Here is an 11361-nt window from a genome sequence, read left to right as displayed (position 1 = left end):
TTAAGCCTTCCTTGATCCCTATAAGTTCCCTGGAGCCCGCGAGTCCTACTCCATAAGCGATCTTAGAGCAATTATGGAGCTAGGCTGAGCATAAAGCGACACTATGCTACGCGCCCTCACATCGCACATATTTGTTATATAGGTAGCAGCGCTTTTTGCCAACACCATTTATTCTATCATATTTCTGGTCATTACCACACAAACTATGTGCATGTTTTTATCATACCCGCGGCCCTGCCCGTCTGTCCGATCTAAGAAGTCAAGGTGAAAACCTTGGCAGCCACTTCCGTTTGGATGTTGATGAGGAACAGAGTTTTGACGGACCTTTAATAAGTAATAAGGCGTTGTATATTATACCCTATTAATTCGATGTGCATGTTTCGAAATGGCTTTTCTTCTTCTCGGTAAACGAGAGAATCCAATCTTAAAATGATAGTGGAATGCGTTGCTACGGGCCAACTCCTTCCTCTCCGGCATGCGGCCACAACAACGCTTCGGCCAACTACGCACCACCATCTGACACGAGGAATGGCGCAAATAAAAACGCCGACAGGGGCATTTAGTCCGATATTGCCGTGTCACAATGGTTCTCAGATCGTTCTAGGCGATTCTTCCTCTCGCATTGTCGCAGGCAGGCGAAAAGATGCTGTCGTCAGCCTGCATTCCACGGCGTCTGGGAACATCTGTTCTTGTTATTTTCGCCTAGAAGTGTTGGTCAATGCTATTTCTGGCACTCTATTTCTGTGTTACTATCTACGCAGAAATCATTCAAAACGACTCTTCATGACTGCAACGCTGCGTTTCAACTAATGTGATTTGATGCATTTCCCAGATTGTGTCTATTTGCCGTCGCAGGCTTCCGCATCGCCAACATGGGTCTCGCCAGTTTCTTCACCTTTATGAGGATGCAAAAGGTGCAGGGCCTTCTTGCGATGATCTGCCTCGTCACACTTCCATTCGTGATCCCTATATCGTCGATTCTGTCGCTGAGCAGACATACACTTCATAAACAGACCGTTCAGTGTGGTGGTATGTTGTTTATCATGCATATCTTTTTTTTTTCTTAGCCTGGGCTGATTCAATTATGGGAATAGTGAATGCACCACCGGGGCAAGCACTGTGTCCTCAAGGGATGTGCTGCTCTCGCTATGGGTACGTTTCTTACAAAACCAACTTGCTCAGGCGCTGACCACGATACTTAGATACTGCGGAACAGGAAGCGACTACTGCGGTCTTGGATGCCAGAGTAACTGCAAACTAGCCCTACCAAAAATGTCAGCCTGCTTGGTCCCTAGCAAGAGCTGCAAATATGCTGACGGCCTAATACAGCATCCCCAAATGCCCCGGCTCTATGAACCGATCCATCGCCTACTACGAAAGCTGGGCTAGCCACCGTGCCTGCAACAAATACGAAGCCAGCGACATCGACCCGACCCCATACACACACATCAACTTTGCATTCGCCCTAATCGACGAACAAGGAAAGATCATGCTCTCCATGCCCAATGACACGGTTCTGTTCGACCAGCTCAAAGGGGTACGCACAAAGGCGATTGGAGACCTTCATCTTTGGATTGCCGTTGGTGGATACGCAGTTGGATCCGCGCCATTTTCGAAGCTGGCTGCGACGCAACAAGGGCGCCGCAATTTCATCGACTCGGCGTGCCAGTTTATGGACAAGTATGGGTTTGAAGGGATGGATTTGGACTGGGAATACCCCACTGCCGCGGAAACTGGCGGATCACCAGCTGATACTGCGAATATGGTCTCTTTGGCAAAGGAGTATCGTGCCCAGTGCAAGGATAAAGGGCTCAGCGTGACTATTCCGGGTGGAACCTGTAAGCTTGCCCATTTTGTGTCAAGTCCAATCAATCTAACCCAAAGGAAAAGTCTATATGAAAGGCTTCGATTTCAAAGGCCTCGAGCCACATGTCGACTGGCTCAACATCATGACCTATGATCTACACGGCAGCTGGGAACAGCCCGTCATAGCCGAACCTCACACAAACCTGTCCGATATCCAGCAATCGCTGAAAAGGGTGTTGGATGCAGGCGTGAATCCACAAAAAGTTGTCCTCGGACTTGCCGACTATGGCAAGACGTATACACTGGCCAGCGGCGCCTGCACTAAACCTGGGTGTGCCGCTTTGGGAGCTGGGAAGCCAGGGCCATGCTCGAATGAAGCTGGCAGTCTACATGATGCTGAGATTGATACGATTCTGCAGAAGAATTCGAGTATCAAGCCCGTGCTGGACAAGCAGGCTGCGGTGAAGTATTTTGCATGGGATACCACGCAGTGGTAAGTTATTTCTTTCCTTCATACTTCTGGGGTGGTTTTGTAACATTCGGCTTAGGGTTTCATACGACGATAACGAGACATGGATGCTCAAGAAACAGTATGCTGCCGACAAGTGTCTAGGAGGGACTCTAGCCTGGGCAGTTGACATGAAGACGATATCGCAAGGAAACGAAATATCAGCAGATTGAGATCTAATCTTTGATTTTTCTATCTGTTTTGGACAAAAAGAGTACCGTTTTATTGCATGTATTTATTCACTAGGTGTAATTATGTCGGAAAATTGAATCGACTACTAAACAAATATTGCGTATTTTACTAGTTGATAACGCCAAATACTAGCCTCTATACGTAGTGAAATAGTGACACGTCGACCCAATGGGAACGTGACCTGGAGCTTTGGAGGGGCAGTTCCTGAGCTGAGTCGGACCTTTTCTACTCCGCATCTTCATCCCTCGCGCGTTTCTTTGCAGTTCGCTAGAGCCTCAATAATATTATCTCTTCAAGCGCATACAACGTGTACAAAGATAATGACATACTCAGAAAATGTCGATGAACTACGCGCTCTAGTGCAATCGCATCCGCTCATCGACAATCACGCCCACAACATTCTCAGCGCCGAGCATGCGCTCAACTACAACAAATATCCTCTAGAATCCATCACCTCTGAGGCTCATGGCGAGGCACTGAAACAAGCACGGCACACAATACCCCATCACATTGCAGTCAAACAGCTCGCCACGCTGTTTGCCTGTGAGCCCACCTGGGAAGCTATCAAGGCTGCTCGAGACCAGTGGGTGAAGAACGACTATGAGGGATTCGTGCGCAAATGCCTAGAAGGTACAGACACTCTACTGCTTGATGATTTGTTGGCAGATGTCGATATCCAGCCATACCAATGGCATGACCGCTTCACGACATCCAAGACGAAGCGAATCGTCCGTATTGAGACTGTTGCGGCTCAGATACTAGAGGATCCTTGGAACGAAGAGGAAGGCGAGGACATGCTAAATACCTTTACGGTCAAATTCGTAGGCCGTATTCGTGACTACTTGAGAGATGATGCCGTTGCTGGTTTTAAGTCTGTCATTTGTTACAGAACTGGATTAGACATCTTCTTACCACCAACCGACAAAGTCGCGTTTGGCCTTTTCATCCAAGACCAGACTCATGTGGACAGGGTTGAGGAATCCATCCTACGTACTTATAGAAAAGGAGCGCCATACCGGATCTCGGAAAAACCACTCAATGACTATATAATATTCCTAACACTGTCTATCATCCAAGAGGCACAGAGAAAGGAAACAAAATCAAAGGCGATCCAATTCCACACCGGACTCGGTGATTCTGACTTGGACTTGCGACTTGCCAATCCCGCGCACTTGCAATCGGTTATTTCTCGTTACCCAGGAGTCGATTTTGTTTTGCTGCATTCTTCATATCCATACACTAGAGAAGCTGGATACCTTGCTTCAGTCTATCCAAATGTATATCTTGACCTCGGTGAGGTGTTCCCTATGGTTAGCAGTGATGCGGAGGAGAACATCGTACGACAGGCCTTTGATTTGACTCCAATTAGCCGTCTACTCTGGAGCACCGATGGCCATTTCCATCCCGAAACGTTTTGGTTGTCGAATCTACAATTTAGGAAAACTTTGGAGACGGTATTTTAATTTACAATATCCAGAAATTACTTTTTTGTTATTGACTGTTTTCTAGGTGCTAGTCGACTATGTATCCCAGGGTAGTCTCACTCTTGCTCAAGCCAAACAGGCAGCTATAGACATTTTATTCGACAATTCGAACAAACTTTACAATCTCAACTTGCCCCGCCCCGAGATTAATACTTCAATATCACCAAGTAACGCAATCACAAAACCTGCACCCACCGGCTTTTTCGACCTGAATGAGCTGGCTACCCAGGACCCAAATCTCATTGTTTGGATGCAATGGGTAGATTATACAGCCACAATTCGTGTACGAATGTTCCCACTGCGCGAGTTTATCAAGATCGTCCAAGGCCAACGGCGTATCGGGATCACTTTGGCAGCCCTGCACTTACTGCAGGACGATCACCTTGCTCCCGGCGGATCGGCTACAGGGCAATTTTACATGAGGCCAGATATGTCGACATTCAGCCGAAACGCTGCACTCAATTCCAACAGTGCCACTGTCATGACCTTTTGGGAAGACGAAAATGGCGTGGCTCTGGAGGGTTGCCCGCGGACCACACTACAACGAGTCGTCAAGGCATTAGAACCCATCCAAGTAACGCTCGGATTCGAGATTGAAGTCGTATTTATCCGCCAGTCTGATAACGGTAACTGGGGCCCATTGACCAAAACCCATTCGTGGTCCAACATGACAGCCGACATCCGCAAAAACGCGCTCTCTCTCGTCGAGGAAATCGTCTCGACCCTGGCCAGTATTGACATCTATCTCGAGCAATTCCACGCCGAATCTGCGCCCGGACAATTCGAATTCATCCTCCCTCCAAACTCCCCGCTCGCTGCAGTCGACACTCTTCTCAAAGCACGCGCAACTGTGCAACATGTTGCCGAAAAACACGGTCTCCGCGCCACCCTCTATCCACGGCCATATAATTTTGCCGCGGGGACTGCATCACACGCCCACTTTTCAATCTCCCCAGCAAGTTACCAAGACTCCTTCCTCGCGGGTATCCTTGCGCATTTCTCGTCTGTGGCTGCTTTCTCGCTATCTCAAGAGGTCAGCTATGCCCGCGTTACCTCTGGCGTCTGGGCCGGTAGCGAATGGGTCACATGGGGCACCCAGAACCGCGAAGCGCCCATCCGCAAAATCTCCCCTGGGCACTGGGAATTCAAGTCCATTGACGGCCTGGCAAACATGTATCTTGCCATGAGTGCGCTTCTCGGCGCGGGTTATATTGGGTTGAATAGGAGCATGCCGCTGTTGCATGGGGATTGTCCCACGGACGCGGCAACGTTATCTGCCAAAGATCGTGAGGACCTGGGGATTGTGGAGCAGATTCCAAAGACCCTTGAACAGAGCCTGTCGGCATTAGAGTCTGATGGAGATATACAGGAGATCATGGGACCGGCGTTTGTCAAGAAGTACTGTGCAGTTAAGAGAGCCGAGACACAGAGTTTGGCGGCGCTGGAGGAGGGGAAAAGGAGGGAGTGGTTGATGTCGAGGTATTGATATTATAAACTTTTCAAGTGCAGTTTATATTTGATTTCATATTAGTAGGAACATTATGTGGCGGTTTCGGTAATTATTGGAAGTTCCATCTTTTAGACTAGACTCATAGTGATTGATAGGATTTGTACATGAATGATTACTACCTACAGTATACAAGTGCAGAATAACCCTTAATCCCCAAAAAGAGGTTCACTATCCCCTCAACTCAACCTCTGTCTTCAACACATTCACATGGCTCCAGTCATAGCTATCCTCGCCGAGACTCCAAGCCATGATGCCGCCAATGTTGAGCTTGTCCACAATATCTATGAATTTGCGTTGCATAAGCTGCGGTGTATCCCACGTCCAGAACAGCTGTGCACTGGGATCAAAATAGTACTGTCCTCCTTGGTTCCGATCGGCTATGCCGTATTTTTGGGCGCTGCGCCATGAGTCGATCAGCGAGGGGCCGTTGCAGTTTCCGTAGTCTGATATGCAGCCAAGGGCACAGAAGTCACCTGTGGTTCCGCTATGACAACAAAGAGAGAGATGTCAGTAGGCTTTCTTTTGACCCAGGAGATATAAATAAAGAACACGCTCACCAGTATCCATTTGGAGAGCAACATGTCCCAGGAGGACATTTACCCCTGGTGGGACCACAGGCGCCGTTCGAAGACGTTGAAAGGTTCGTCGGTGCTTGAGGTTTCATAAAAATGGACTCAAAAGTGACACTTCCACTGTTATGATTATCTGACCCATTTTTTGATTCCGCAGATGCAATAGAACAGCCAAGAGCATTAATGGCAGTGCAGTTCGAGCTAGCTCCAGTTAAGAAATATTTGGCGTAGAAGGAGAAGCCGAGATTTGCTTTGGCCGGATCCAGGCCGAGATCGAGATAATTCTGAACCGATTGGAGAGAATCAGCCACGCTGGTATGGTGTTTGGTCACACCGTCACGACGATTCATCAAGTCATAGCTCATAATATTGACCATATCGACGGCAGAGAAGATGCCTGGAGCGGTTTCTGGGGTGTATGCAATCATGTCACGCTGCAGGCCTGGCACACCGATAGATAAAGTCTTGGCCTTTCCGATGGCCGTTTTAATTCCCTGGAGAAGCAGAGGGAACGTATTTATCTCGTCCATCTTTTGTGAATTCGGTACGTCACGGTAGTTTGCGCCGTTGCCCCCAGGATACTCCCAATCAATGTCTAGCCTGTCAGTTTTTTTTTTCAACCGAACAATCGACCATGCTTATCCTTTAGTAGGACAGGAGCCAACTTACCAACACCATCAGCACCGACAGATGTAACCATTGCAGCCACATTTTCTGCATAATTCCGGATCGAGGCGTTGCTTTTGACGGCATCAGAAAACCCAACAATATCACCCCACCCTCCGATGGAAATCATGAATTTTGTGTCTTCTGGAAACCGGGATTTGAAATCCTGTGCAGGTTCCCACGGAGTAAACTGGCTGCCGTTGTTGAAGGTCTCGGATTTGGCAAATGCCATGATGGCGTGGGTTATGCCGCTTGTTACATCAGTCGAGGGAAGGTTATCACTGTGCCACCTGTGGAAATTCTATTAGAAAATGGTCATCTAAGAGAATGTTGAGGTTACTTACTCGTCCACGTACATGACGTACCGCAGAGATGCGGCCGAGGGGCAGACCAGAAGGACCAGAAGAAGGGTTTGGAGTATCATTTTGAAGATACAGCTGTCTTTGAATGCAGATTTATAGCCGATAGTGACCAGGTAGGTCTAAAAAGAGATCAGGAAAAACCGTTGAACTTGTGCAGAAGATGTAATGGTGGAAGAGGGAGCAAGAGGAAGAAGTAACGGGGGGAGGAACCTGCTTCGTCCAAGCCCACAAGAAAGAGCGTGATGCACTCATCCATAATATGTTTAAAATCATAAAGCGATCAATACTGTGTTTGCGAGCAAATGCAATCTTATTGCCTTGGGGTATAATATAGAAAATTCAAAATATACAAAAGCAGACCCAAAACGATACTCCCATCTAATCCCAATTCCTTCGTATTACAGGCCTGGCTGGATCCCAAGGCCCAATGACAACATTCTTATACTTTTGCAGCCCGATTAACCACCAGCTGCATAGTCCCATTACCAGAGCCGTGAGAATACTGCCCAGGAATGATCCTACTATTGCTGCGGCCCATCCACCTCGAAGCGTTATTCCAACCCCGGCCCCAGCTGCAAAGACCAGTCCGAAAGTCAGAATCAAGTGACCGGTCCATGAGACATGTTTTAGATGCCGGCGGAAAACAGGAAACAAGCCAAATACTTCAATGGAAAAAAGGGTCAAGCTGAACACATGGGTAGTCGAAGGTAAACGCGAGGCCAAGACTGTCGACGCCATGAGTGCTGCATTGGTGGATAGAGACGCCGGAAATTTGGTCGCGTCCATTCCACTGTCTCCGCTACCATAGTCGAAAGAGAATATGTTGATGATCATCAGCCAGCAACTCAGAGCCCAGATGGAGTCGCTGGCGGTGGATTTTGTGAGGGATTTCAGGATAGGGCTCAGGCCAAGCAATGCGCAATAAATTAGAGCCGCAGACTTGACCGTTGCAAGTCGCTGTCGATTCCGTGACGATAATAGAGACTTGCCGTCTTCATTGTATGAATAGAATAGGTTTGTGGGTTGAAAAGTAGGAGAATTTGGGTTCGCAGATTGCAATGATGTCGCACTGAGCTCTGTGCTTCGGCGTCGCAAATACATTTCCGAGCTTGACCTCGGGATATTCAAACCCAGTCCCTGGAAATTGCTGGCATTGCCACTGGATTGGGAAGTCGCTGCTCCCGGGTTTGAGCTTGCGGAAGAAGCGCTGGAACCATCGTCCAGCTCGGCCGCTTCAATAATCTGGGCGGCTTTGATAGCCTTGCTTTGCTCTTTCCAGATCCAAGAATCCCACAGCACCCAGCCTAGGACAGTGCCTATACTTCCCCAGCCAACTACTGAAACAGGGCTCACCCGATCTTGGACAATCTCGACGAAGCAGCAAACAAATATCACGACGGAGCACACATGCTGAACGATGACGGTGGAATCAGCAACGAGGGGCCAGAAATCATATGGCCGGAGGCGGGGGTTTCGTTGGAGGTGGTCAAGAAAAGTCTCGGCGTCGGTATAGTTGTCCGGGTCTGAATCCTGTCAGCTGTATCCTTAAAGCAAGTGTAGGGAAAGTATGCATACAAGACTGCCGAACCCACATCAACTTCTTCCATGCTCCCTTGCGCTTCTTCCGTCGCCGGTCTCTCGGCTTACGAGCATCGGTTTTCCTAGTCTCGTAACCAGGAACGGCCGGGGGCGGTCTCAGCGCAGCGACAGCCACCGACGACGAGGTCGATACAACGCCATGGATCGGTCTGTTCTGAGCAGAGTTATCGTGCCACAGTCGCGGCTGCGAGTGAGCATAGTATGCATGTTCGGGCGCAAGTCGTGTTGGATCGGGCGGGACGCGTTGCGGCAAAGGCGGCTTCAACCCTCCGGCCCTGTTCGGATGAGTCTCGACAGGGACTGGCGGAGGGATTGGAGGAGGAGGAGACTGCGGTTGAGGCGCCATTGGGCCTCGGGCGACGCTATAAGGAGACCATGACAGCTGGTGAGGCTTGAAACAGGGAGACTGTGATTCGAGGTTGGCGGCTGCCTCCGTTCCGCGGAAGACAGGTCACGTGATGTCTCCGTAACAGGACTCGGAGTATAAAAAAACGATACCATATTTAAAATATACCAAATACAGAGCACAAGCTATATTTTACAGTAACTTAGCTTATATAGCCAGGCTAATGACAATATGACTCGAGATACGTGGAGGTTGTGTTTCAACTCATGTTCCGCAATCGATCTAGTGGAATTGATGCCAATATCCATACATAGAACACACATTATACATGTGTACAGTCCTGTATTGGACCTCACAATATAAAATAACACTACCATGCATGCAATGGAGGTCTTCAACCAGCACGTGCTATAAATTTTAATAATAATTTTTTATAAGTCTAGGAAAAAGGACCTAGATGCAACCGTCAGAACAGAATTCATTGAGGATAAGGAATTATCTCAAAGGGAAATCTCTTCAAATACTGATGATGTTTTCCAACAAAGATGTCGTGAGGGGAGGGAGGTGACATAAATACACCATCTGGTGTGACATCTTCCCAAAGCGGCCCCCCGTTGTTTTGATATTGTCGAGGCAGATACGCCACTCTTCACCGATCACCGAGAGTGGGTAAACAAATCAAAAATATCACAATAAACAAAGGCAAACAAAGAAATCCTCGTCTTCCCCGACACGCCACTCTTCACCGGAGGACCCATACTGTTGGCGGAGGAGACAGCGTGACGAGTTGAGCCTGGGTATTCCAAACACCAGGGGGAAAGCGAAAACAGACCTCTTTCTGCATAATCACTGGAAGATACCGTGACAATTTTCACCTTTCCCAGAAAAGGTCCGTGATCTTTGGAAGGAAAGCAACGGTGAACCAACCTCTGCCGAGGCGGCCTCCGGCTGACCATAATTTATTTTTATCATTATTACAACCACCTTCTCTACATCATTCTTTCATCTTATCAACACTTCAAAGTCAGTTTTTTGACTATGAGGACCGGGAACTTCGATCTTCAGTCTGGGCTTTATTCTGAGTGGGCAACATTACTTGCCTAGAGAATCTTAGTGAGAATCGAAACAATACCGCTGTTCCCTTGCTTTGGCGCTAAAGAAAAGTGAAGATATTAACGACAAAGAAAATGGAACTTGCCTGCGCTTCATAGAGCCAAAGAATGAGTGCGTGCTGCTGTTACGGGGCGATGACAGCTGGCAGTGCTCCTTCCTCGACCTCGCCATTCATCCTTATTCTCGCCCACAACTCCTCCGTCCCACCTCCTCTTGTCTTTTCCCAATCTCATTTTCTCCGCCGCATTTTTTCTTCTATCACATTTTCATCATTTGCTACTATTAGCTCATCGTATCGTGTTACATATCATAACCATTGCTGCCTACGCCGCCTACCATGGCTCTACAATCTACCAAGGTAGGTTTAGTGCTGTCTCCTATTTTCGAAGTTGCCTGGCGTTGACTAATCCTTATAAAGGTCTTTGGTTTCGTCGGCAAACACTTTCATGTCCCGGAAGACATAGACGCCATAAAGTTCGTTCAAGACGAACTTCGCCTACAACTTCCAAAGATGACTCGCCGTGAAAATACCTGCACCAATCCCGAAGGCTTTAACATCATAGGTGTGCTTCAACCAAACTATCTATCTTCGTTGAAAACGATCCTGAATTTAGTGACTAACGTTTACGGCCATATAGATGCCTTCAATCGAGAGTTCAGCGATCTGCGTCGAGACTTGGATGATCAGCGTCGAGAATTGGATGAGCACAAGCAACAGTCGGCATCTTTACACAGATCATACCAGCGAATGCGTCTACAAATATTGACCGACGCATGCCACAGAACAACGTCACTCGATCGACAATTGCGAAACGAGTTCGCTCACGGAGCATCTATTGTATACGACGCTCGTTTGATCAATAGTCAGAACCACCTAAGTCACGAGAAACTTAGAAACCTTCGTCATGGTTTTCAGAGGATCTATCGAATTGACCTTGATGAGTTCCGGGACTGTTACATCAACAAAAATGCCCCTGAAAGAATTACAGCCGCACTTGATATGCAAGTAAACATCCGGCGACTACATCATTGGCAAAACGCCTCACGAGATACCATCTTCGCACTCGGAAACCGTTGCAACGATATTATTCGCAATTGGTTTGAGGCGAAGTTTAATTACAACGACAAATTAGATGCACTTTGCCGCGCTCTAGAGAAGGAATATGACATCGCTTTCCTGGAGCTATCGCGCAAGTGACAGTC

The 11361-nt window shown here is 48.0% G+C and overlaps 3 protein-coding genes across 3 annotated transcripts; 2 read left to right on the top strand and 1 right to left on the bottom strand.

Moving 5' to 3' along the window:
* Window positions 1–872: 872 nt before the first annotated feature.
* Window positions 873–5476, top strand: TRUGW13939_11011 (uncharacterized protein; the record flags this gene model as incomplete). The annotated part of the gene is made up of 8 exons (XM_035494121.1): window positions 873–1029; window positions 1095–1152; window positions 1203–1274; window positions 1330–1838; window positions 1891–2299; window positions 2355–2396; window positions 2652–3960; window positions 4016–5476. 8 exons carry the CDS (start codon window positions 873–875, stop codon window positions 5474–5476), a joined length of 4017 nt encoding a protein of 1338 aa, XP_035350014.1.
* Window positions 5477–5668: 192 nt separating this feature from the next.
* On the bottom strand, window positions 5669–9123 carry TRUGW13939_11010 (uncharacterized protein; the record flags this gene model as incomplete). Its single annotated transcript, XM_035494120.1, has 6 exons — window positions 5669–5984; window positions 6058–6667; window positions 6742–7028; window positions 7083–7219; window positions 7503–8623; window positions 8676–9123. Coding segments are annotated over 6 exons (2919 nt in total), but the record flags the coding sequence as incomplete, so codon positions are not given.
* Window positions 9124–10495: 1372 nt separating this feature from the next.
* Window positions 10496–11356, top strand: TRUGW13939_11009 (uncharacterized protein; the record flags this gene model as incomplete). The annotated part of the gene is made up of 2 exons (XM_035494119.1): window positions 10496–10516; window positions 10577–11356. The coding sequence occupies 2 exons, from the start codon at window positions 10496–10498 to the stop codon at window positions 11354–11356; spliced, it is 801 nt and encodes a 266-aa protein (XP_035350012.1).
* Between the last annotated feature and the right edge of the window lie 5 nt (window positions 11357–11361).

Source organism: Talaromyces rugulosus, chromosome VI (assembly GCF_013368755.1).
Source record: "Talaromyces rugulosus chromosome VI, complete sequence".
In the NCBI taxonomy this organism is placed as follows: domain Eukaryota; kingdom Fungi; phylum Ascomycota; class Eurotiomycetes; order Eurotiales; family Trichocomaceae; genus Talaromyces; species Talaromyces rugulosus.
The sequence above is the reverse complement of the archived record's forward strand: the minus strand, read 5'-3'. Positions and strand labels throughout refer to the sequence as shown.